This window comes from Plectropomus leopardus, chromosome 22 (assembly GCF_008729295.1).
Source record: "Plectropomus leopardus isolate mb chromosome 22, YSFRI_Pleo_2.0, whole genome shotgun sequence".
In the NCBI taxonomy this organism is placed as follows: domain Eukaryota; kingdom Metazoa; phylum Chordata; class Actinopteri; order Perciformes; family Serranidae; genus Plectropomus; species Plectropomus leopardus.
Genome location: NC_056484.1, coordinates 21,800,880 through 21,828,427, shown reverse-complemented (window position 1 = coordinate 21,828,427; position 27,548 = coordinate 21,800,880). Strand labels below are relative to the sequence as shown.

The 27,548-nt window shown below is 40.2% G+C and overlaps 1 protein-coding gene across 3 annotated transcripts; it reads left to right on the top strand.

The window, feature by feature from the left end:
• Positions 1-414: 414 nt before the first annotated feature.
• On the top strand, positions 415-27,162 carry tmpoa (thymopoietin a). Of its 3 annotated transcripts, none has more exons than XM_042511730.1 (7): positions 19,241-19,338; positions 20,397-20,525; positions 23,217-23,258; positions 23,953-24,117; positions 24,410-24,538; positions 24,762-24,862; positions 26,017-27,162. In XM_042511730.1, the coding sequence occupies exons 1-7, from the start codon at positions 19,243-19,245 to the stop codon at positions 26,438-26,440; spliced, it is 1,086 nt and encodes a 361-aa protein (XP_042367664.1). In that variant the 5' UTR covers positions 19,241-19,242; the 3' UTR covers positions 26,441-27,162. The 3 variants fall into 3 exon arrangements, with proteins under 3 accessions (XP_042367662.1, XP_042367664.1, XP_042367663.1); XM_042511729.1 differs by having other exon boundaries at positions 23,926-24,117; XM_042511728.1 differs by lacking the exons at positions 19,241-19,338; positions 20,397-20,525; positions 23,217-23,258; positions 23,953-24,117; positions 24,410-24,538 and adding exons at positions 415-968; positions 11,613-11,730; positions 15,157-15,312; positions 15,518-15,648.
• Positions 27,163-27,548: the final 386 nt, after the last annotated feature.

The window sequence follows — 27,548 nt, the reverse complement described above, 5'->3', positions numbered from 1 at the left end:
AAATAAACTTATATGCACAAGGTTAAATGTTAAATATCTTGTATTTGTACTACATTCAATTGATTACAAGCCAAAAGTGATTTGCAAATCTTGCATCCTGCTTTCATTTATTTTTACAATGTGGCAACTTTTTTGTGCAAATGTATTTATTTTATTTACAAAATTTGCAATAACAAACTATGTAACAAACTAAAAGAAAACAAACATTAAAGTAATAACGTCATGCTGTCTCGTGCTATTAAATTGCACGTGCTGTTTATAACTCGCGACGTGCGATTCATTTTCAATAGTTGCATGTTTGTTCAACCAATGACGAAGGGCTTCCTAACAGCGTGTGACCAATGGGAAACAGTAACAGGAAGTTACTTCCGGTCCGGGCCGTCCCCGCCTATGAGAAGCAGTCCGGTGCAGAGTTCACCCAAAGCAGGCGCAGCCGCTGGACAAGAGTCGCTCTCGTTTCTCCATTCTTCTGTGGCGGAGGAAGCGAAAGCAACAACAGCAAGTCATTAGTATTCTCGTTTTGTTCCTTTTTTTTCTTCTGACACACGGTTCCTACCGCGTTTTCTATTTTGTTTTGCGAGTTAACGTCCAGCAAGAGGCGCTGGTTAGCCGCTCCGCTCTCCGTGAACCTGCCCTCCGTCTCTCCCACTCTCCCCCGCGGTGTTAGCTAGCTAACCGACCCAGGCGACAGTGTAAACTCTGTCCCCCTCCACCCGCGCGCCAACATGCCGGAGTACCTGGACGACCCGTCTGTGCTCACCAAGGACAAGCTGAAGAGCGAGCTGCTGGCCCACAACGTGGAGTTGCCGAGCGGCAACCCGACTAAGGACGTGTATGTGCAGCTTTACCTCAAGAACCTGACCGCTCACAACAAGAAACATGCCCCGGCCGCGACGCTGGACGCCTTCTCCAGCGACGAGGAGCTGCCGCCGCCCGTCGTCTCCAGCAGAAGTCGTTCCTCCGGCAGGGTGAGTTTTATTAAGTGTGTCTGAATTAACGGTTATTGTAATTTGTAGACGCGTAAGTTACATGGCAGAAGGAAGAAGGGTGGTGCACTCTTCGGCAACTTCACTAAAAAGTTGTAGTTTTTAGTCTAATATTTTGGTTTACAATGTTAACTATACCATATCATGGCTACAACTAACATTTACCACCATTTTATTACTCTATATTTAAAGTAGTGTATTTAGTCACATGTCAAATGAAAAAGAAAATGCTAATGAGTTTGCACGTGCATCAAACTTCTTAAGATCATGCAATAAATCCAGACAAATCACTGAATGAACCAGCTATTCTTTTCAGCATAAAATATACATCTGCTTTAACTACAGAGTCCCTTCATCCATATTTTTTTTTGCCAAGGGTCCCCACCCTAAAAAAGTCCCAGTGTTGGTTTCTATACCACAGCCATTGATAGAAAGATGAACTTGTCTTCATTTTAGCCTTGAAGACATTTATTTTGAAACTGGACTATAAGTCGTTGTCTCCATTCTGTTATCCTTAAAGGGACAAACCATCTCAAAATCAAAACACACACAAATACACACCTTTTCCTCTTACTTTAAGTGCTATTTAATAGTTTAGATCAGGGCTGTTCCAACTTTTTTTTAACAGGGGCTGTATTACATAATGTGAAAATAGCTGGGGGCCAGCTGCTACTCACATCATGTGGGTTTTTGCAAATCCAACTGTTTCATCTATAAGTGATAAAGTATTCAACTTTCCACTGCTCCCGAAAGTGGTGGTCCTTGCTCCTGGACTTTATGCCTCTTTGCTGTGGCCTTGTAGTACCTTACAGGAAATATGTGGTGTTAGGTAACCCCTAGTTTGTTTGTTTACCATCTGTTTATGAAACAAATTTTTCGTCTATGTAGTTCCTACTTGGTGAATTTATTTGTTTGTTTGTTTTTTTGAAAAACTCAATAATAATGTCTCTTTCCAGAAATCATGACCTGGTTAACTCGATAATCCACAGTCCTTTTTAACAGTTTCATGTAGGAACTATTTTCTCTCCACCAAACTATGCCTGCCAACTGCATTATCGTGCAGAAGGAAGTGTGCATCTACTCATGGACAAGAGGTTAGAGGCATCCTCCGCAGCTGAGCTGTAACGTTAGCTAGGTCTGTGGTGCCAGGTGATCATGGAGTAACTATTTTCTTTTTACCGAACAACACCCACAAACTGTATTGCTGCACAGAAGAAAGAGTGCATCTACTGCTAGCTCACCTAGCACCACTTAACTGGATAACGTAAGTGCAAGATTACATCTTGCATCGTCAGTAAAATCAGCCTCTTTTCCATTCATAGGTGCACACTTACCTCTGTGTTGTGTAGTTCGATAGAAAGGAAATAGTTCGTACATGAATCTTCTCACAACAAGGTCTGTGGATTATCTTTTGTGACCTGGTCATGATTTCTGGAAAAAGACATTGCTATTGAGTTTTCAATTTTATTGTAAGAGGAAAAGTATGAAGTTTGAAAGTAAACTGTCCCTTTAAGGCCCCTGCTGGTCCGTGTGCCCCAGTTTGGAAATACATATATTAAAACAAAAGCTCCATGAGTGAATCTGTTGCCACAAAACTGATTCATACCTTTCAGCTTTCACTTTGTGGTGAGGGATATGTGTGTGTGTGTGTGTGTGTGTGTGTGTGTGTGTGTGTGTGTGTGTGTGTGTGTTTGTTGTGCTTTCACTGTTAGTACCTGTTAGTACTGTTTCTTCGCTGATCGAAAGTCGTTCCATATAAAGTGCAGACCTGGTGCCGAGTGGGGTTTGTCTCCCTCCCACTCTCATCATTGGCTCTTTCACATGTAAATTTCATCACTCAGTGTTTTGAATGGTCAAAAAGCTTTACCTGTTGTTACATGAAATGAAATCACACCCAAAAACTGTCACAGCACAGATAAAGGAGCTAATAGGTGTTTGTTGTGTTTGAGTGGATGATGTCGCTTTTGTTGTTTTCCGTTGAATAATGCTTCTTGTTGACGAGAGTGTTTTGACTGCTTTGGTCTCAGGCTTAGGTCTTTGCATTGGGGCATACGTTCTCAGTTTTTCAGCATTCCTGTGTTGTTTTAATAATCATAATCCTCCTCCAGCCAGCCACTGGCTGCATACTTCCGAGCCTTCATACAGGAGCTTTCCTCTGAAGCATGAGCTCTAATGTCTGCTGACTTTCTCAAGAATATGATTATACTGTGGGATAGAAAAGCTAACAACAGTTTTTGCTCAATGAGTTTCTTTTGCGTCCTTTATAAAAATCCAGAAATGACAACAGGTTATCACAGTTATGGAATGTTTGCGGACTTTGGCTCTTTTGTTAAGGATTGTTTTGGTTCTGGTACATAAAGTCAGATGCTAATATCACACATAGCCCTATAGAAAAATGATTTCATTATTTTATCTTTATTCAGTATTTGCCTTTAACCTAATCGCAGGTTATTAAAGCCTCAGCTGTATATTTCCTTTTATTGATTTTCACACCTAAATGGGGGCTGCAGATTTGTTTTTTTGGTTTGGTTTTTTAAGTGTAATGTGATAGATAAAAGTCATCAAAGATTTGTGTGTGGTGTGAAAAGAAATATTTGCAGAGTGTGATTGGATAAAAAATAAATTGATATAAATGCTTAATTGCACTATGCAGTGCACCTGTGTGGAAGCTTCTACATCGTTATGTTTCTCCACTCTTTAATGCAGGTTTATTGATAATAATGATAATAATAATGATAATAAATACACTTTTTTGGAATCATTTTCTTGTTTGTTTTTGATATGGTTTTTTTTTAAAGCTTATTTTGCGTTTGTTTGCTTTTTACTCTTTTTTTATGCTTATTTCTGGCTTATGTCTTAAGTTGCTTGTTGCCTTCTTCCAATATATTTGAAACACATCAAATTAATTTGCTCAGGTTTTAAAGCTTTAAACTTTATTATGACTGGTTCATGGAGGCATACACTCACAAGTCAGGAATTTGGTCTCTTATAGATAAATACTTTTTTTTTTTTTAAAGAAGTCTCAATCAATTATTTCTCATTTGTTTATTCATTTTATGCACTTTGTATTTTTTATTTAGTTCAAATTTAGAGTTTCTTGTATTCTTTGATTGATCAGTTATTGGGATTTTTGACGCACTGTGTTTCTTGGCTGTTTTGTGAATTCATTTAGAAGTCACACTTTAGTGATTGCACAATATGTTTAATATTTGCTCTGTGAGAAAGCCTTTGAGTGTTGTATTTGTGACTCTGACAGGTGTGCAGCAGCATGTCTCTGGTCCAGACTTGTTTAGGGGGCAGTCACAACTGAATGAAAGGTTTAAATAAAGCAAAGGTGGTGACTAAGAAATGTCATGTAGGAGGTGTGTTTTCTCATTTATTTACTGCTGCTTTTATTTCAGATAATGACTGTGTGCAGGTTTTGTATATTTCCTTCACCTGAGAAGATTTACATTGACTCCCCCTCTGCTCACAGTTCAGTGGTGATTTTCTGCTGAGCTCCCGCAGTCAGGTAAAGGTTGCCTGACTGTTTGTTTAGAGGGCAGCTGTGGCTTTTTGTGTGCTCTGAGGTGTGGACAGTGAAGATCATCAATCTTTCATGAGTTTCAGATGATGAATAAATGCTGGAGGGGATAGGTGATGTTGTTTCATTGTTGGGTGTCCCAAACCAGATGAGTTCACCAGTTGATCAGGCAGTGATACATGTCTATAGGTGGCTTCATAAAGAGAACATTCACACTCTGAAGTGTAAAGTATGTGATATGACGAGGCGATAATATAAATGTGTGGAAGAGGTGTGGTGCACTGACCCCCATGGTAATGAAACAGAAGCTTCACCCAGACCTACTGTTGGTTTACACCACTTTAACACAATGTGATCTGGATCTGCCTTCTATTGTGAAGCAGGAAGCCACATCCCAAACTGCTGGTTTTCAAAATTTAGTTTTCTTAAATCAGAGTCACAGGGCATTAACGTTAAATTTTTTGTTGTTGTCCCCAGCAAGATTTTTTTTTCTTGTGAGCTCACCAACTTTCTGAAAACTAAATCGTACCCCCATAACAAATGAAAAGCTGTCTAAAGAATTTCGTCCACTTGGTTTCACACTCACTAAGACCCACAGACTGTAAATTAATGGATATAGTCACTGTGATGTCAACCATTGGATTGTGGACTCTAGTTCTGAAGCTTCAAGTTTAGCATTTTGGCCTTCGCCATCCTGGATTTTTTGGAGCCATAAGTGACCATATTTGGACGAGAATCACTCAGAGACTCCTCAGAGAGCCTTTTAGTGCAACCAAACGCTGAACAAGCAACACTATCTTTTTTTTTTTTTTTTGGTCTTGTGTGTGTCCTGTCATTCTGTGTCCCCTCTCTAAATTCAAAAGATCTTTTCAGGAGGTCTTTTTTTTCCTCAGCAGCAGTTTGAGTCATAATGTGGCTCTGTCAGTGCAGTTAGAGCTGATCAGACCAATTAATGAGAGGAGTAGCTGTTAATAGTCACCGTAGTCACTGTAGAGTGAAGCCTATATGTGCAGGAACGTGGTGTCCTTCTAAGGTGTGTTAGTACAAACTTCTGCCAAATATACGAAGTGCAACATGCATGCTACAGTGTTTTCAGTTGTTTGTGAAGATCCGTGTACACGAGGATCGTTTTTTTTAATGTTATTAAATGAACGTGAATTGTTTTTGGGTTTTTTTAAACGCGAAGAAAAGACTTTTTCCAATTTTAGCAGGGCTGTTCTTGTCTAAATTGTAACCTCATTCTGTGAGAAACACAGCCAGATGCTAATGCACCACGTCATATGATCAATTTTCTGCAGCAGACAACAGCCTAAACAGCATTCCCACTCATTGAATAACTGGCATTTGCTGTCAAATTATAACTGTGGTCTAACTGTGGTCAACGTAAGAGTCTTGAGTCCTCTTGAGTCTTGAGAAGTTGTAAGTGTCTGACGTTGAACTGATGAGATTCTTTTGAGTTTAGATTGTGATCTAAAGTGATGGAGGAATGTGTTTTTCTGACAGAATGTACCAAGTGTAGCTGTAAGCTTGTAATGGCAGACATTGAGCAGTTTTTGGAGCAGCTGGTACTGTTATCTTACTGGGCTTGGCCTCCTAATTGAGGAAATACTTTACTGGGAAAGAGGAATTTGTGCTCGCCCTGCTACCACGTGCGTGTGTAGTAAAAAGTCAAGAGCTGCAGAAAGACACGACATGTGTGTCATTAGCTCGTCTTTTGTTTCCTCAGATAGCGCTGCGTTGTAGTGTCGATGTTTATCTTGTGCATCCCTCTGCTCCTGTGTCTCGGTGATTACAGGCTGCAGGTGGAGGCGACCCTGCAGGTGAAGAATTCATTCCAGACATTTTTGAAATGGTTAAGTGAAGTCAAAGAGGCTTTGTGTCTTCATGCATGAAGCTTCTCCTCTGTTACTGTTCTGTGTTTTTGAGTTTTAGAAGAATGAGCTGTAAATTATGAGGAATGTGTGACACCAATAATGCAAACCTTTGGTAATTTTAGCAGAGTAAATTATGGCCATTCACACATACTCCATTGTTACTCAGCCAGGCAGTGAGTTACGTCATGCAGCCACAGGTTCTGGCATGTCTCACCCTCTCACTACTCCAACCAGGCTGCAGTTTGGAGTTGTAAAGGAAAGTCTGACAGTGTTTGTAGTGAGTTTACTCCACCGAGCTAAGGCCGATTGGAGCTGTGAGCTCACACTTTAGTTATGCCTTTAAAGGCCAGGGTGTGGTCCGCAGAGGAGGGAGCATAGGGGCCTTGTTCCCTCCTCCTCCTCCTCCTCTTCTGTTCCCGCTCTCTTCAGCTCAGCTTATTATGAAACAGCCTGGCTCCCATCCAGACCAAACCCTGCCGAGGGCCCACTGCGAGCCAGACGCAGAGTAATGTCAAACTCCATCTGTGTCTCACACATTTTTTTTGCACGCTGTGATCCTCGCAGCAGCACCTCTCCACCAAGCGTATCATCTTTGCATTCCTCACATTTTCCGTTGATTTGTTTCCAGACGAATGAGCTGCAGAGCGTCGCTTTAAGCCCAGATGTTGATTTGAAGCTTGCACTCAGTTTGAGAGTGGATCTTTTGTGGTCAGACAAAGAATTACAATGAGTGGTTTTGGTTTGGTGTTTTAGGTGGAAGGGTGCTGGTCCACCTCCATCCACTGTGATCAGCTGAGCTCAGTCAAATACTAAAAGGTCTCTGCCTGCATTCCACAGTAATACACGGCCTGGCTCCAGTGTTGCCAGCTGTTTTCAGTGGGAAGTAGCCAAAACAAAAAATTTTAAACTTTTGACCCGGACTCTAAAAGCATAGCAATTAGTTGTCTCTTTTTATGGTAAAGGATTAAAGGTCTGCCCAAAATGTATTTGTAGCTCAGTGATGTTGCTAGTAATGCGTTCTGCGTCCCAGAAGCAATGAAATCTGAAAGAATGCAGTTAATTCACTATTGATGGAGGACGCAGCGTGTTGTTTTCCCTGATGATGAGACATTGTGAACAACAAATCCATGTTAAAGCCATAGAAACAATGGCTTTGCTCATTTTGAAAGTATTTCTCAAGTCACAGAAACCACTGAGAACTGAAACATGTGTTTTGGATCTTATCATACTGTCTGTGATGTGTCAGTATTTTTGGTCCAGTGCTCTGTGCTGATCTGTCACCAGCCTGCCCGCCTGCCCTCATTCCCGTCTCACTGAAGCTCTGTAGCAATGGTGTCAGCAGCATGGCAAAGACCAGCTGGCATGCAATAACCTTATCAAGATCTCGCCCGGCAGTGATGTGTAATTCTTACCTCTCTGTGTGCAACATAAGAAGAGATGCACATTTTAAATATTCTTGAAATTATTCAGTTCAGTATCATTATAGAGCACCAATATAAGCATTTCAAATGCAAGTGCCACCATGGCTCAAGGCTTCAAGAACAGGTTTTTCATTCATATGTAAATAACAGCAGACAAAAGTAGATAGCATTAAGCAGAGAACAGAAGATAATATCAATAGCTTTACTGAGTTTGTGAGGCTGGCTTCAGAGGTATTGGGAAGACAGCTGGGAAGTAGCTTTTCTTTCTGCCAAATCATTTATTTCTGTGTCTATTAAATTTACTAAATCTTATGCCAGTCTAAGTGATTACTGTTTAAGAAACTCAGATGCTGTAAGGATTTCATCTGTAACTATGAATGTTTTTTTTTTTTTTTTTTACAACAGTATGTGCAGACTAGAAAATCATTTTGTAACCTCAGCTCACCTGCTACCGGAGTCAGCAACAACAACAACACAGGTGTTAGCAACAACAACACAGGTGGTACAGTCTGAATGTAATGTCCATATAGATGGAGCACAGGGAAATGTCATCGCAAGGCCACATTCTGCAGGAAATGAAGTGAAAACATTGCATTCTTCAGTCTGCCCACAGTGTGGAGAACCACACTGCTGGATGTGTTCGGCAAAGATGGAAGTAAAAGAGAAGTACTCTACCAGCGCAGGCCTAATACTTCCTGCAGCTGCTTCAAAGTAAAAGCTTTCAAGCAGAGAGACTGGAATATGACCTTTACTGTTGCATAGTTTTTTACTAAAGTGAGACATGTTGTAGTTTGTTTACACATAGAAATATAAAAATGCAGAGTGTGCCTTGTCTCTAAGGAGTATGAATCTTCAGGTGTTAGGATTTTTACTTGAGTGTACATACTCAGCTCTAATTGGGTTATTTCTTCAAGTTGCCACTATACGACCGGTACACAACAAAATGGTAAATGTCCTAACTAAGTTTCCATGTACCGTTATTGATATCTAAATGTTGGTGGATCTGGGGATCCAAACATAAATTTTGTTCTTTCATCATCAGATGCTATGTGCAAACTGGGTAACTAACTTCATGTCTTCTGTTTTGAGTGACTATTACTGATATGGGGAAATTTTTCCTTTCAGGTGGTTGCAGAAAATGCATGCTTGTTGTCAATCAGTTGTCGTCTTTGCGGTGTGTTCATGTACAACTTTTTGGCCGAGACACAGAAAAATGTGAGGCAGCACAACAGTCTGCTTTCGTCATCACTAGTCCTTTGATGTGTATTCAAAGCGTCAGGGCCTTAAACATAGAAATTCCCATTATCTGCCCTAGGGTTAACCACACACACCTTCATCTGATCAGATAATCACAGCAGTGCTGATATTCACTACAACAGCACCCGTCATGTGGGATATTGCCTTAATACAATAGTTGTACAAGCAAAATTTATTAGTTAACAGTAGTAATTGTAATCTTTTTTTTTTTGGCACCGCTAGCACAAATAGTTCTCAAAGACTCAAATATTCCAGCACACTAGCTTGTTGATCTGTGTAAACGACATGTTGCAACATGCCATCTACTTTATATCATGTCCATTTCTGTATGTTTTCATTTATTATGCAACCGGGAAAATACAAGTCTGCTTTGGTGATGTGTGTATTTTCATGAGTTAACAGCTCGATCAGACAGTACGCTGTGACAGCAGCTGGTAATAACAGTTTGCAGTGAAGTATCCAGACTTCATCACTTACCATTTGTCCTCTTCCGATGACTATTCTACCTGAAAAAAGGTTTTAAAAAAATAATTAAAATAAAAAACAAGAAAATGTCCCCCCAAAATCCAGAAAACTGAAAAAAATATCCTACATTTTTTTATATAACATCATTTTTTAAATATATAATTATACTAAATAAAAATATAGTTTCTCTGACATTTCCCTCCCTTTTTTAAAAATTAGTTTTCAGCTCCTTTTCTTGTCACCTTTTACTGATTTCTTGTCATTTGTGGGACATTTCTCGGCAAGTTGCTCATTGCGTTTTACCCCATGTTTTTGAAAGAAATCAAACGAATTTGCTTAGGTAAGTGTTAAATAGCTTGTGAACGGTATCTTAACCCAGAACAAGAAAGCTGGCATTGATTTAGGTTCAAAGGGTTCAAATCATATAATTAAAGTGTCATCTTATCGGCCTGTTATATTGACAGAAATTTTTATTTGATATTGATATTTCATTTCAAAGTCTTTATCTGACGATAATGATAATGTGCCAGTATTCTTGTGCATCTACACCAAAAATCTACTTTGGCCACCAAATTTAGGGGCTGAGTGGCCCATGGGGATAGTGCTTTTTTTAAAAAAAATGTTATCATCGGATAGATGACAGCGCGTGTAACTGGTATGCTCACATCATGTTTGTGCAAACCCTTTTCTGCATGCCTGTTTGGTTTGCTCCGCGGCAGAGCGTCCTTCAGCTGTGAGCCGGGGAGACACAGGGCTTCATTTCAGAGGCAGCTGGCTTCAAACAGAGTAATTTCCTGTGGGCTGGAGTGTGTGAGGGGCGGCTTCAGCCCCAGCGTGTTGTTTACTATCATGAAACGCCTGCAGCATCAGCATAGAAAGAGCCACCTTTTTCCCTCCTTTTTTTTTTCTCTCTGGCTTCACTTCATCTGAGGAAATTAAAGGGAAACTCCAGTTAAAGCTTCTCTTCTAAATCACGTGTTTTTGGGGGAGCATGAATGCACGTCTCACACATGCCTCCAAATGTGTTTAGAGATCTTATGTGAAATTAAGCAGCTGTGGATGTAAAGCGGTGATCATAAAGCGTCACTTTCTGATCACTGATAGCATGTTGTGTGTAAGTAGCAACCAGGTGAACAGGTTTCTCTAACTGTCTGACAGCTCGACAAACACTGCTTTCCTCTGAGTTAATGAACTCCACTAAATGCAGTGTTAATAAGACAGTGTTTGAAGGGGTGCCAGAGGGCAGCGTGGGTAACATCCATCTGGGGTGTAAAACCTCACAGTAGCCTTAATACTATATATGTAAAAATATAGTCCTTTCAGTGTCACGGAGAAGAAGAAAAAAGCTGTAGAGACTGATATTTGACTTCTTTAGGATACCAGCAAATGTTTTTTATTTTGTAAAAATGTGTGCTTTTAAGTCTGGCATCTGACTGTTTTGAAATCATTCAGGGTTCATATGGTCATGAAAAACATGGAGAAGTCGGGGAATTTGCAAATAGCAATTTCCAGAACTGAATTTAAAAAAAAAAAAAAAAAAACTGAAAGTCTAACAATAAATTCTGTTTTTACAGTTTCAGGCTGTGATAAATTGTTTTGTTTTGGGGAATTTTGGAGGAAACATGCCTTCCAAACCAGCTGGCCCATGAGTTTGGAAGGAACTGCGAAAACATTTTCTTTAAAAATAACCATTTTCTTCTTTAAGAAGGCCCCTCCCCTCAAAAAAACAATAGAACCACAAATAAGTTGCCAGAATGTTTTGGGGTTTTTTGAATAAAAAATAAAAGGTTAAAGATAAAATATATTTTAAAATATATTTTCTTGAAAATTGCCAAAAAACTTCAAGACAAAAAAAATACCAAAATGTGATACCAACCAGATGGTTGTTTCAGAGAATGGAGGTTCTTGAACATTTGCCTGAAAGTCCTGGAAATGCATTGGTAAAACTGTGAATGAACTCTGTTCATTACTTGCTGATTACATTCCCTCAGGACACAAATAAATCCATGCTTGCCCCAGACATGACCCTGATGAGTTTATTAAAGAGTACAGTCACCAATCGGTCTGCCCTGTCCTCCTTCCACAGAAAGCCACCAGGAAAACAGACAAGATTCTGCCCGACGAGCTGGATGTGACCCTACTAAGCGACGAGGGCCTCAAGGACGAGCTGCTCAAGCACGGCGTGGACGCGGGGCCCATCGTGGGTGAGTTCTCCCGTTAGCAGAAGCAGCAGCGGGGTCATGTGAGGTTAAACACTGAGGTGACATCTGCCCTCAGGACACACACACATGACTGCACTTCACACACACGGGGGATTTGGCATGTTGGAGCTACACACAGATGGAATTCACAAGCAGCTTTGACATGTTCACTCATGGAATGCTGTGTTTTTCCCACACAGGAAGTGAATCATCTGGAATGTGTCGCTCAATTAGTTTAACATGGTAGCACAAACATATCATACATTCACAAATAAGAGCTGTTGTTCTGGTAATCACCAAAGCACAAATCATCAGATAAACATGAAAGAAGGGGAGGATGCTTTTAATGTGAGATATTGATATGATCTCAAGTATTTTACACAGAGGAAAATGTCCCCCTTTATGTTGCCCCTCCATGTTCACGCAGACCCAGACTATAGTGGCATCATTCCGCTCCTGCGTGCATCACAGTACCCCGTGGTCAAAGAAGGCACGATGGGCGCGGTGTTTAACACACCAGTGTCCACCTCTAGCATGACATATAAAATATGCCTTGGCAGCACTTTCTAAACCATAACAAAGGCATAACATGTCAATCACAACCATTTACCTTCTCTGTGATATGGTAGCTGATCTCGTCCTCTGCTCGGAGAGACATTTTGGTGGTCTTAGACACAGTAGAACCAAAGTTTCACTTTCTCTGTGCCTGACATTCTGCTGCGCCATATATATATTCCAAAAATCCCCTTAATGAACAGTCCAGTTCCGAAAATCTGTTTGTGGCAGCAGATTTTTTTATTTGTGTCAGCCTGCCACAAATAAATGACTGGGTGGGAAAACCCTGCATTCAATCTTACACGCTGACCTGACCTTTAAAATTGTTTTTTAGTGCATGAGAATTTTTTTTTCATAAAGTCGAGCATTATGCTGAATATAAAATGACATTTTAAATAGATGCTTTGCCGATTATCAACCAGTTTTGTATCATAACAATGTGGGTAGTTTGTGTAAACCTGTGATAAACTTCCCTCCATCACCAGATGTCTGCTCATTTGCAGCTTAAAATCCTCCAGAGAATGCTTTTCACATCATCATCATCATCATCAGTTTCACCAGCTCTTAAATTATTGTCTTAAGGGGAATTTCTTCAAATTTGGCACACACGTCCACTTTAACTCAAAGATGAAGTGATAAGACTTTGGTTGTCAACAGTCACTATGACCTTACAAAGCATGTTTAACTCAAAACTTCATACACCAATTATGGCAACATTTTACATACATGTGTGATAGGAAAAAATGATGAAGTGCTGATATCTTATATCCAAAAGGTCAAAGGTCAGCTTCACTGTGACACCATAATGTTCTGCCAAAACACTTTTCTGTCCATTACTTAAAGTCATATCTCAGGAACAGAAGGAGAGACAGATACTTGATGTTTGACACTAATCTTAAAACTGAGCTGACTGGTTCGATCTTCTGTTCCGCCTGGTTGAAGATGTGTGTGAAGCATCCTTGTTTTAGAATTTGTAGCTTCTTTGCAGCAACATCATTCTCTGGAGGATTTTAAGCTGCTTGGGTCAAATTCTGCTTTTGAGTTCAAGTTTGGCAACGGTGCAGTATTTTGCAGCAGGGCTCCTGGTTCTCTCAGCGGCCTCCCTACACTTGACAAGATTCTGCTGCACTTTCAGCCAGCTGTCTAACACAACATACACGTGCATTCAAATAATCCAGCTGTCCATGTGGCTCACCAGCCTTCTAGCAGTGTCAACATGATTGTGTATTTGGGCTGTGAGTGCAGCGTAGAGTAGCTGCAGCTGTTGTAGTGCTCACGTGCTGCGTCTGTTGCACGGCCAGTTTAGACGGGGTGCAACACACAGAAACACGAGAATAATTAGATGATATGTGTGAAATGTGTCCGTCGGGTTTCAGGCTCAATAACTGCCTGATCCCACCCGTCACAGATAACCACAGAAGACGCAGGACAGCTCCATTCAGTTTTAACTCAATTTATGGAATGATTGTTCAAGTACAAGTGTGGGGTTGAAAACCTCAAAGAAAAACAAATCATGTGAGTTAATTCAGCCAATAAATTTTTTGAATAACATAATAAATCATTTCAGGCACATCAACCAATCTATGTTTGTATGTAAAATCACCTGATTTCAATCAAACTGTTAAATGGGAACTTTGTTTTATCATGTGGAATACCATGTTTAGTTTAATCAATATCATTTTACAATTTGAATGCTTTGTTTTGGGTAATATTTGTGCTCTTTTTCAAACAGTATTCACAATAATTGTGAAATTATTCTTAATCTAACTTTTAAAGCCAAGCAAAATCAATCAGATTAATGGCTCATTATCATAAACCACATCAATGAGTCACATAATCACTTAATCAAATATTTGTATAAATCAACATAATGCAGTCAAGATCCAGGATATCACTCCGATTATAACTTCATGAACGTGTCAGGCCAGACGCTCTGATTCAGCTATACATTAGGCAATATCACAAAGGAAAAAAAGTTTAATTGTAAATGAGTGTGTTGTGTCTTATTTTGATAAATCGACCTAAATCATGGCATAATTCTTTTAATCATTTTAGTTACACCTTAGCTCTGAAATATCATTTCTGCATAAGGCCAATCAGTCCACACACAAACAAAATCTTTTCTTAAATCATATTTTTTTTGTACCGCAGCATCAGTTCTATAAATCACAGAAACTAAACGACATGAATGAATGAATGAATGGATAAATGAATGGATGGCTGCAGATGCTTTCATAACCACACTGCTCGCGCACTGCATCAGCAATTAACTTGCTGTCAGGCGTTATTTTCTTTATTGTTAAGCAAACATTTACATACCAGTGGTGTCTCTCTGGTTGTCTGATCACTGATACAAACTATACTCCAACCTGTTTCTCGTCACAGGAGACGAACAAAGGAAGCGCTCGCTCTCTCTCTCTCTCTCTCTCTCTCTCTCTCTCTCTCTCTCTCTCTCTCTCTCTCTCTCTCTCTCTCTCTCTCTCTCTCTCTCTCTCTCTCTCTCTCTCTCTCACTCTCTTACTCCCTCTCTCACTCTCTTTTGCTACTGAAGTGATATAAATCTAAGTCACAACAAAAGAATAAAAAAGAAAGCAACAGTCCTTCACTTTAACAATATCACCAAAGCATAAATATAATAAATATCAAGGTGATGGTAATAATGATGCTGAAATGAATGTAGGTGAAAAAACACCAACAGTAAGCCAGTTCTTTCAGAGGAGGGCTGGGCTCTCTCTGCTCTTCAGTCTTGTACGGATGTTATGTAATAATTTCCAGTTATCGGGATTTCCCCCTCACTGCCACTCAGAGACATGTGACAGGTCAAGTCCTTTTCTGCAGGTTTGATCTAATGTCTCCCCCTGCTCGTCCTCACAGCCTCCACCCGTAAACTGTATGAGAAGAAGCTGCAGCGGCTGCTGGATGACGGTCCTGCTCAGCTGCCGCAGCCCAAGCTGGTTCTCACAGAGATACAAGTCAACCACAACCACAACGGCAACTCCGAATCGGACCTGTACAGCGACAAGGAGGACGGTAAGAACTCGTGTCGCACTGTTTTTTACTGATTTTATTTTCTATACACTGCGGTAGTTTAAACAGTGTTGTGTTCTCAGTGTGCTGACATGAATAAAAACAAACAGCTGTCTGGTACGGTGGAGATCAAAAGTAACATTTTGCTCTTCATAAACTAAACCTACCCACATGTACCAGTGTGTATGACTGTGCTGTGTTTTGTCAGAAGTGGCAGCCCCACCAGAAGAACCAGAACCGGAACCAGAACCTGAACCAGCTCCGGTGGTGGAGAGACCAGTGAGGAGCCGAGGGAAGACGCCCGTCACCACCCGCACCCGCAGCAGCCAGCACCACACGGTAACTAACTGCTTACCAATATTCAGTCACGGTGAAAACAAGCCAGCACATCAGTCTGTGTACATTTACACAGTCTGTCCTCACACTGTCTGTGGACCTCTGAATGGAGAAATGACCCAGATGTCTCCAGTCCACTGTCTGTTGTCATAAGGACCATGATATCAATCTGTTTTTGCCTAAACAGATTGCTGTGATGGAGCTTTGGTGACTCAAGTGTGTGTGCGTGCGTGCGTGCGTGCGTGCGTGCGTGTGTGTTTATGATAGCAGTAGTTTGGATGTTGACTGTGTTTCATTCACTTGGGAAACAGTTAACCACAATGATAGAGGAGCGGTATACTTCCTGGACTAATTGCAGGTTTGAAAGCCAAGTTGTAATGTTTCCATTTCAAGCGTGTAATAGTTTGCCACCTTCTGATAGTTTTTCTAAGACGGTAATCAGAGCTGAGATCAAAGTCTGTAAACTCAGGTCATATTGTGTTTAACAATCAGAAGCCCTTTTTACACACAGATCGCATATACAGTCCCTACAAAGTCCCTTCTTTATGCCGCATCTGCATTTTTACACAGAACCAAACAATGAAAATACAACAATAACAACAGCAGAACATGGCAAGAACAGTTATTTACCTTCCCTGTTATATAGTGGATGGTCTCGTCCTCTGCTCAGAGGCTAAGGATCTCCTGAATCTCATCATTTTCCCAATATGAAGACATTTACAGCTCTTCTGTTGTTCTTTGAGTTAGTCGCTTACTGCTATCAGCTGCTTTTTAAATCTCCTACTATGCTACGTATAATACGTCACGCCCATAATCCTGTCCCGCTCTGCTGTCCCTTTGACATAGGAGGACAGGTAGCATTAGCAAGCTTGCTATCATGGACAAACAACATTGTGTGTTCAAGTTTAGCAATGAGAAGTTTGAGGCTCTAATGGTGTTGGTGAAGAAGAGGAAATCCCACCCTTTCAGGAAGTTTTGTTCTCAATTATTTAAATTAATTTAAGTTAAGTGAATTTGTTTATTTTAATTATTTATTGAAATTTAAAGTGTCAGTATACAGTTTGAGTAGTCTGTTAATGATTATATTTAATTGTACATGTTCTTAATCTTCATTATCATTGCTATAAAGACAGATTTTTGGAAGTATTTTATGTTATTTTATTTTATTGTAATTTAACTGTTGTTTTTGGCACTAGCAGCACATCTTGTGTGTGGCTGAGACCCCAAACTAGGGACTTGCACATGTAGTGTGTACTGTGCAATTTATGGACACTTTTTATGGAGCCTTTCATGTCTCTGCACAATGTACTTCTTAGATTTGAATTGACTTTTATCTACTTATTTTTATTTTGCTATTTATTGCAAGTGCATAATATAATATGACAAAAGAAACCTCAATCCTAACTTGGAAAGTTAGAACGGTTCTTTAATAGCTAAATTCTTATCCTGATACAAGACAGGATTTTCCCAAAATGCAGTTAAGAAACATGTTTCTAAAAGACCAACAATCCTAAAAGTCTCACTGAACTGGGATAAGACAGGAATTCAGACTTGTGAAGTTTCTATAATGAGGCCCCTGGCTGAAACATAGCAGTGTTTCTCCTTAGGCAGGTATGATGGGACTCCCGGCAGCTGGGGTTCATTATACAGTTTCCTCTAACCTTGGCAACGGAAGTGCTTCCTCATTTTATTGGAGAGCAGTCACACCCAGCTCAGAGTGTGTGTGTAGATTCAGTGTATCTGCGCCGCTCGCTACATGTCACATTCAAAGCACATGATGTGGATTAGCTGTTGCCATGCACGCCGGATGCTTCGAATCTCTTCACACACTCACTCTTCTCCACAGTGCTTCAGTCCCATCATCTTCCTTTTCTTCTGCTGTTCCACGTTTTTCTAGAGTTTATCATAAAACCTCCACCCTCACTGTGTTTTATGTTGTTCTGTAGATATTCACAATGATCCAGAGTGTTATCAGATCATGTTTGAACAGCCTGTTAAGGAAACAGCAGTGTGGACTCATCTCCCATGTGTGTAGTAAAGCAGTGTTGCTGTGGATGTGATTGTGAGCAGCTCCTCCTGCTGTTCCCTCTGTGAACGTGCACCTGTTGAGCCGAGGCCCCGAGGTGTGTGTGGTGTGTGTGTGTGTGTGTGTGTGTGTGTGTGTGTGTGTGTGTGTGTGTGTGTGTGTGTGTGCGTGTGCGTGTGCGTGTGCTGAGGTGTTTACCCTTCTTTCTTGGTATGAACTTTCTAGTAAAGCAGCAGTGGTACTGTGTATTTATAAGGTAGAGGACGTGTTCCAGTGTTGGCATTAGTGTAGTCACATCAAGTGAAAGGAATAAACAGAGTTAAACGTGTGCTCATGTGATAAGCAGTTAGATTTCCTTCTACTGGTGTTGCGTGTGTTTGAATTCCGTTTCCTTTCCTTGAATGAGTGAAACATTTGCGTCTGCCAAATCCTTTGTCTATATCTGTCTTCCTCTTGGTTTTTGCACATCGGATACCTTGCACTTTAAACTGCAAACCAAATCTATTCACAAATAAAGTAACCTGATCGCAAACTAGGGGTGGAATCAATGGGGGCCCGATGATATGATATTATCACAATTCTTAAGTCACAATAAGATTGCGATTTGAAACGCGTTGCGATAAGCTAAGAATTGTGGTAAAATACACTGTGATATGTTGCAATTTATTATGTTTTTTTTTTTTTTATCTGAAAATGTAATCCCAAAAGATTTTTTTTAATCTGTTTTATTTAATAGGCTTTCAGTCTTTTCATCTCACTTGAGTCACTTTTACTATAGCAAATTGTATCTAGAAGCCTGAAAAAGCTATTGATTTTATTATTCTAGTAGGTTACAAAAATTTTAATTTGTGTTTGTAAAAAACACAGAATGACCTCATTCTAATTAGGGGATATGGCATTTTTCTGTTTCAAACTATTGTTATTATATCAGCCTTTAAATTTCCAACAGCTGTTGACCTTTCGTCCAAAGCCTCAAATTTTTTATTTATTTACAGAGATCAAAAGCAGCAAAACCTCACATTTAAGAAGCCGTAAACAGCAAATGTTTGACATATTTGCTTGATAAATGACCTAAAAGCTTAATTGCAGTTTTCCTGTTGATTGACTGGTTGGTTATTGTCTGTGGCATTATACTGTTACAGAGCCTCAGGGAAGCAGTTTCATGTCAAAGAGGTTTTATTTCAAGTTCTATGGATTTGTGTATGCGATCAGAAATTAGCCTGTCACGGTGCAAACACGCAGTCAGTGAACAAAATGTGTAATGTAATCCACTACAACACCATCTATACCTTCATAACTTAACCAGAGTTGAATCAGCACCTCGTGTCTCTGCTTAAACACAAGTCACAAAAAACTGAGCAGGGTGAGCCATTACAGTGATTAGTTATGTCTATGTTTTGTTAATGTTGCAGGCAATATAGTCTTTTTTCATTCTGAACTTTACCAAGCAACAAAAATGCAGTACATATGGGCACGCACGGACGAATATCTGGACTGACGGTAAAGCAGACATAATGGTGATAAATGGGCCATAAGTCTAACAGGTATTCACACTGTCTGCTGGTATGTGCATGCCATGTGTGCAGAGAGACCAGTTGATGGATGAAGATGATGAAGAGCCTGTCCTGCAAATAAGGCGCAAATCCAGGAGGTTGTCCAGTAGAATGGTGAATACTGTCTACACTCCTTTGTCTGCACATCAGCGCTGTTTTTGACGAAAGCCACTGGTGTTCAGTTCACACTCTGTTCTGGGCAGGAATCTCAGTCACCTTCACACCTGGCTTCATTCTAGCTCCTATAGTGTTAAAGGTGTCGTGTCACAGTACAAAACTGCTTTATGGGCACTGCAGCTTAGATTTGATAACAGTATTTATTATGGCTCTGCAAAAGACGAGGACAGATTTCAGCCTTCCCACTGTACAAATATGTTTCCAACTGGCTTATTCACTTAACTTCATAAACAAACAGCAAATGTACTTATTCATCCTTTCAAGCTTTGCACCTCTTCTCTAGGCGGGTTTCCATTAACCTTCAAATTGCGCTAATTAAAATTGTGAATGTAAAAGTTTTTACGCTCACATGAGGTGGTATATCAAGTTTTTTTTTAAAAAAAAAAAAAACATATTTTGCAAAACTGAAATGGAAACACTTTTTGGGCTTTTCTATGTCACGTGATGCTATGGCTATGTTGTCAGTAGGAACTGGCTCCCGCATGATGCAGCAGGAGCTACAAGAGCTGTTAGTGCATCACATAACTCTTCAAAAGTTGAGCGGATCATCTGGAAGTTTTGAATCCACAATTCCTCTGTGAAATTATGGACTGTCACCTCCCAGAAATCCCTCATACGTGGCCACTCCCACGTATAAGGGGCTTGCCTTTCCATTATCGCTCGCCTGACACGCATACGTGGCCTTGGATTGGAAATAATGACGGCTAGTGTGGTGGCTGCAATAGAAATAAAGCTGCTAATGTTTTGAACGTCCATCACCATGCTTGTTGGAATGTTATCACCAGAGGAGAAGTCTCAGATCATCAGTCAGTGGAAACGCAGTCATCTCACAATTTGCTTTTTATTGACATTTTGAAAATATTGCCTAAGTTTTGCGCAGATCAATAATGGAAACCCGCCTTCTGTCTCACTTGTCACTCTTGCTGTAATTATCCCTTCCTGTCCACTGCTCTCTCCATACTCTGTCCATAGCTCTAGTCTTTCTGTCCCACCAGATAGTGCCTGAGGATCTCAGGCCTGTATTGGCAGATCAGGTTCCATTGGAGTCTATCACGAGGGTTCACCACAGACTGGACAGTCCAGTTCGGACTGAATCTCCCTCCATCTCGTCCAGACCTGCACAGGTAGCTCTGGGTCTTGGCCACTGTGGCTGTTTGTTCACTCACTGATAACTGCACAGAATCATGACTTTGTGCCAATATCTGCTGATCTGTTGAAGAGACGAGTGCTTCCCCGTCATGTCATCTCAAACTGCATCCAAGGGTGGTCGTGTGTTGTCAAATATGTGCATTATCAACCAGTCTGATGGTCACAAATGGGTTACATTTTCCTTGCTTCTTTGTCACGGTGAAGGTCTAGCACAGCCATCAGGGACTTTTGGTGCTTTACTAATTTGTTTTTCTATATTTCTCTTCGATGACTTTAATTGCAAATTCTCAGCTTTGTTTTATCTGCTGATGCAGCTGCCTCAGAGTCCAGCAAGGGACACTCCATCCCGTAATGTGGGCCATAAACCAAAGTCTGATCCAGTGAGGATGGCTGCCCAAAACACAGCCAAGGTCTGTAGAGCTGCTCACAAAAAGTGAGAGAGAAGTTTAGAAGTTTGAAGCATACTGAGGTGTAACCAGCTCTTTGGTTTCAGTTGGATATCTAGTCCTCATAATTCATTAAAGAAAGGTCTGCTCACTCACCTTCTGTCTGAAATATGTAGCTCCTAGAGGAAAAACCACAGCTGCACAGGACCCAAACTCAGCAAGGATTCATCTCACAAGACAGTCGCTCTACTCGACACCGCTGTGATGGAGGTTTGCCTTTTTTCTGTTTGCCATCTACATTACCCCCTGGAAACCAGAACAAATTGGCTTAATTTCTTTCAAAAACATGGCAAGAAGGCAAAGAGCAACTTTAGGAGAAGTGAAGCAGAAAAATTAATGAGAAATTAGTAAAAAAAAAATAATAATAATAATAATAATAAGAAATAAATAAATAAAATTTAAGTACAAGAAAATTACTTGAAATTTTTTTTTTTTTTTAAATAAATAAAGTAAAAAACAAATTAACAAGGAAATGACCTGGAGTAGTTCTTTATAATTATAATAATTGTATCTTATCTTTTATATTGAAATATTATTTCAAATGTTAAATGGTAATTATAAATATAGTTTTATATAATTATATATATATTTATATATATATATATTCTTCCTAAATCTACTAATATCTTGCCATTTGTAGAACATTTCTTACCAAGTTGCTTATAGTCCTTTTTTCCAATTTTTTAAAAGAAATTTAAGCATTTTGCTCCAGCTTTAAAGGTGTAAATATTCGTGAAAGGCATCTGAAAGCAGCACAAGAAAAGTAATGTCACTCCAGGTTTCAAAGGGTTAAGCAAAGTAAATTTTACATAAAATCCCATTTGGTATATCCACAGTGTCATGTCAACACGTTTGTGTAGCAGTTAATCAGTGCGCACAGTGGTGATGAATTGTGGGTTATGGTGCACTGTAGGGTGGTGAAGAGAACGTACTCTTCTGATTGCATTCCTTAACCTGCTTCATGGTTCCTTACAAGTGTCAGCATCAGCCATGTGGCCTCAGTCAGCACAGTTTCAGTCCTCTGTCTGTCAGTGTCTAGTCACAGTGTTGCTCTGCACTCACAAACACTTTGACAGAGCACCTTGCTAGCTGAATTTTTACACATGGGTACTTTTGTGGCGTGTCATATCCCTGTGTCTGTCACCACATCCAGTCTGCCTCTTCTCTGTCAACAGGTTGATTTTGTTTGTGAGGAATAGACAAACAAAAAAAAACCAAAATTAGAGCAGTAGGCTTGTCACAATAACTACATTAGTGTAGTTTGCTAGTAGCCTGCAGCTGTACTTTTGGAGTGGAAGAGGTGCAGTCCTGATAGTCATTAGCCTGCCAACCCCTGACAATGAGCCAGAAAATCTGACAATTATAAGACCTGTGTGCAGCGATTGTCCCTTTTTTCTCTCCATCCCCAGATCTCCCAAAGAAAAATGAAACAACACTTGAAAGATGATACAGTGTAGCCTGCCGGTAGCCAGCAGCTTCATTTTCAGAGTGGAAGAGGTCTTGATAGTCATTAGCCTGCCAACCACTGACAATGAGCCAAAAAGTCAGTCAGCACAAAAAATGCACCATTGAAACCCATTCAAACTGCAATTTTTGATCCACCAGCCATCAAAGCATAAAAACATACACCTCTTACGACATTCTGGGCTTTTGACTTGGAATTTGTCATTTTTACTATTTTCCACCTAATTATGTCATTTTTACCATATTTGGCATATGGAGAAAATACATGCTATTTCCACTAGGAGCACTGTCACAATCACTGTTGCTGCTAATCACTGACATATCCCAGACTGTGATCATCAAAAAACAATCTACTTTGCATGTAGTATACTAATAATAATTCTTTTATGTTTATCTTTTAGTCTAAAAATATAGTGGTGTCATGACAAAAACCTGGCATTAAAGGGTTAGAATTCTGAAAATTAATGAATATTTGATATTTGGGTTAGGACTGATGTTGGTTAAAATATTGACTCAATAAAAGTAGAAAATCATATTAAATGTATGATTTTTAAAACTTGTTATTGAAAAGAGCCTTTTTTGCGCAGAGTGACAGCTGTGGACAGCTGTGTTGATTAAAACAAAAGTGCCATCTGTCTGTCAGATGCACAGAGACAGGCGGCTGAAGAATGCGGCTGAAACGTGGCTGGTGTAGACAGGGTGTGAGGTTTCAGCCAGAATTGTTTTTGATCTTGTGTATTTGTGTTGGTGTCCCAGGAGCCAGAGCCAAGAATCAAACCCTTAAGACCTGCAGCAAGGGTGCGTAGAATAGTTTTTATTTTGCCGGAATCATAGACTGTACATAAAGATGGACAACATGACAGCTGATCGCGCCATGGTGTCTGACTGCAGTATAGGTCATAAAGCACTCCCCTCCATATTAGTGAATGGACATAAGCCAAACTAAAAACTCAAAGTACACGCCAAATACATTTTTCCCAAAGATGGTTTCTGATCCTGAAGGTAGATCTCATCACCCTGATGTTTGTTCCAGTTATAATTTTAATGATAAGTTCTGTTTTAGTGATTTATTGAATTATACAAAAAGGGGATTTTCCTCCAGAATTGACAGTTGTGACAGCTAATCCATGTGCTCACATTCAATGGGGCTGCTCGTGATTGGTTGGACGTGTTTTGGCGGGGACTCCGCATCAAGGATAACGCTATTATGCAAAATCCAGCTCTCAATGATGTCACTGGTGCAAAATGGCAGCAGCCATATCTGGGGTACTTTAGCTTCATTTAAGCATAGCGGGGGCAAGTGGGAGTGCGTCATCCATCTTTATATACAGTCTATGGCCAGAATCAATCACTGAAACCATTTATATTTAGTCTGTTTCGCATAAAAGCACGTTCTTTTCCTTCTTTGCTTTATTTTGTACATTTTTGAACATGTATATTTAATAATGTAGCCTGTGTTCTTCAGGCTGGCTCTTTAACTTTTACAAAACAGAGTCTACAGCCAGCTGCCAAGCCGTCCTGCCCTTCCTCCCCTCCGGTTCATCCCGCCAAAGTCAACCCGGTCACCTTTAGCCCCATGTGTGACATCTCACCCATAAAGAGACAGGGGTGCCACTGGTCTCCATCAGACCAGTTTGATATTGTCTCTGCAGCTCGGGTACATATCTAATTAGACATCTGTGGTCACTGCTTTTCCTTCCTTTCCCTTTTTTTTTCTGTCCGTCACTTGTGTTTCTCTTTAACACTTGGATCTGAATGCTGCATTGTCTCTGCTCAAACATGAACGGTTGAGACTCTCAGTGTATAGTTCACAGTTTGGGGCTGTTAATGATCAGTCAGTTGTGTGAGCAGCTGTTGAGGGTGTTTGCAGGAACAGTTGTGTGACAGCTGAACTGCTGGCTGGTTAAACAGCCCCGACACACAGTCACACACACACTGTCTGTGAACAGGACGTTGGCCCCCCAGATGTCCCGCTGCATAAAAGGAGGCAGCAGAAAATCACCAACCTGTCCTCGTGCAGCCCTGCGAAGACGCTCAGCTGCTCGTCCACACTGTCCCAGGACGTGTCAGTGAGACAGGTAGACTGTTAGACAGCAGGGACTGTTCTGTTACATGTTCACAAGGTGGTTCATCAGTCACCATGTTGGTTTGTCCAGCCTTTTTTTGAAGTGGTCACGTGGTGAGAGGTGTCTGATATCACGCAGGGCGCCCTCTGCTGCTCCAAACATGCACCTACAGGTGGTTGTGGTGAAGTCATCTAAATGTAAAAAAAAATTGTCTGTGCTTGTTTTTGTCTTTTAGGTGGAGAAAATTGCAGCCAGCGAGCAACCCCCGAAAGTGGAGGCGACTGACATCCTGAAGGAGCTGTTACCAAATGACATCAACAGTCCAACAGGAATCACGTAAGTAACTAGTGGCCAGTTGTCTACAAAATACTTTAATTTTTAATTTTTTTTTCAACCAGCAGTTATGCATTCAATCCTTTTTTTAAAAAATTTTATTATATTTTTTATTCTTTTCATGTCAATCTTCAACACTACTAAGTACATATTCAGTGGTAATATTACTTCCCAGAAAATACTTATTAATTCGGCATATAAATCCCACTTGAGGCTGAAATTATTTTACCATAAAAAGCCCTGTGTCAACAACTGTGTCTTAAATTTCCCTCGGGATCAATAAAGTACCTATCTATCTATCTAACTGAAGGGATTCCATCGACAGAAAAACATTGTCAAAGGGCTTTTATTTTGAAAGTGAAACAGGAAAGGTTGAGTTATACAGATGTATGGTGCTAACATAGTTAACAATGCTAAAGGGGCTTTGCAGTTCAAAATGAAGCAGGTTACTCACCAGGGCGGCCTGGAGGGGGAGCGGAGGGCGGAAATAAAGGGGGTAAAAACATGAGGTTCAGTAAAGCGGTGTATGACCTGCTGACTGTGTCTTTGTCTGAGGGTCCATATAGGGCTGATTATGTATCAGTGCTAACCTGTCAGTTCATGACCTCATATTTACAGCACTTGTGTAATAAGTCCTTTGTGAACAAGGAATGGACCAGAACTGACACAGAAATCCCACGGATCCTTAAAAAGTCTTAAAATGCATTAAATGCATTAATCTAAAAATAAGGCTGTAGTTGGTATGAAAACCCATACATGGGATATATATATATATGTATATATTATTATTAATCTTTTTTTTCTGGCATTGCATTGTAAAAGCTAAAATAATGGGAAACTTTAAAAATAAATTAAATAAAAAAAGGTTATTTACATATACCTGTTAAGGTCATGTTTTATTTCATAAGAAATATTTGGGCAAAATTCCCCCTTACCTAAAGTAAGTGATGTCGGTTCATGTTTATTTTTTACTTCAGTTCTGGCTACTGTATAATTGGTCTTAAATGTCACTCTTAGTGGCATTAAGAACGTCTTGAATCCTGCTCTGCCCTCAGCTACAGGAATCCTGCTAAAAAACAATCATGGATCTTCTGAGACTGAAAACAGTTCCTCTCACTTTGAAAAAACAGTGACATTAAATTCCTTGTCTCTTGCAGCGCCACCTGTCGACGACCAATCAGAGGAGCCGCCGGTCGCCCAGTGAAGTCCAGCGACCTGTGGAACGATGAAAACTGCCTCTTCCCTCCAAAAACCACCAAGAAAACCAGCTCCTCCTCCTCCTACACAGAGAGCCGCACCATCAACAGAGTAACCAGGCTGCCCCCCTCCGCCTCTTCTACCTCCTCTTTCTCCTCCTCCTCCTCCTCCTCCTCCTCCTCCTCCTCCTCCAGGCTTCTGTCTGCAGCGCCCCCTGCAGCACAGACCAAAGCTGCACCTCGCGGCTTGTCTCTGTGGATAAAGCTGTTCCTGCTGGCCGTTGTGGCTGTTTTCCTGTTCCTGGTCTACCAAGCCATGGAGACCAACACCATCAGCCCGTTTGGACCCTCAGACACAGCAGTGGCCAGTGACAGCGCAGCGTAGAGAGCGCACAGAGTCTGAGGGGGAAAAAAAGAAGCCTGTCTGCTTCTGTTTTTTAATTTTTTTTCAAGTGTGAATCTGCATTGTAGCCATTTTGTTCCAGGGCGCTGTGAAATAACGACATCTTCGCCCCTTTTTTTTCCTCAAGATTTTCTTCTTTTTTTTCCTTTAATTCCTGAATCAGTTTCCAGTGAATACCTTGAGAGAAGCGACAGCTGTCTCATTGACACTCTGAGGTCTCCGTGACATTGTAGTGAAAGGACAGTGCGTCCCGTGCTGTCAGTCTGTCAGGTTACAACAAAGCCAGCCACACAGTAGCTTCCATAGAAATATGTGAACTCATGTTTTATTGCCATTTTTTTTCAATGTCATACTTGCATGGTGCGTGTGTGAGTGAGTGAGTGAGTGTGTGTGTGCGTTTGTAATGAATGTGTGACTGAGATTTTTTTAATTTTATTTCACATTTTGCCTTAGTGTCTGTCTGTTGGTCATTAACAGCCTTGAAGATGGAGTTTGAAGCTGTATTTTTGTTTTGTACCTTATTGACCATCTTTGTTAATGAGACAGGGAGGCTTGTTATTATAATCCAAATACTGCTAAATATTCCTAAACCCAAAAACCAATATTTTCTTAATGTTCTCTTCTAATAAACTGAATGTCCCTATGTATTCTACTTAATTATGTATTCACTGTCACAAATATTGAATATCCACTCAATAAACTATTATGTTGTTAATGTGCCTGTGAGTGATTTATTCACGAGGATATGATATGTATGCATTTCAAAATGTAAATTACATTTTGTTACTGATATCTAAAATCCTGATTTTTTTTTTGGATCAAAGGCATCCCAATCCTACTAAAACATTTAGGACAACAAATACTGAAGGTCTGATCCAAATCAAAACTTAATACATGATCCAATTTCAGAATCTGTTTTTTTATTTCTTTTTAACAACACGGTTTCAAGATTTGATCTTATCCAGTAGCCAAAATTCAATCACATTATTTTTTAACAACTGGGCCCAGCAGCTAAGGTTTAATTTTTATTTATTTATTTTTGTAGACACAAATGCTGTGAAATACAGTTTACCCCGATGAAATGTCAGGA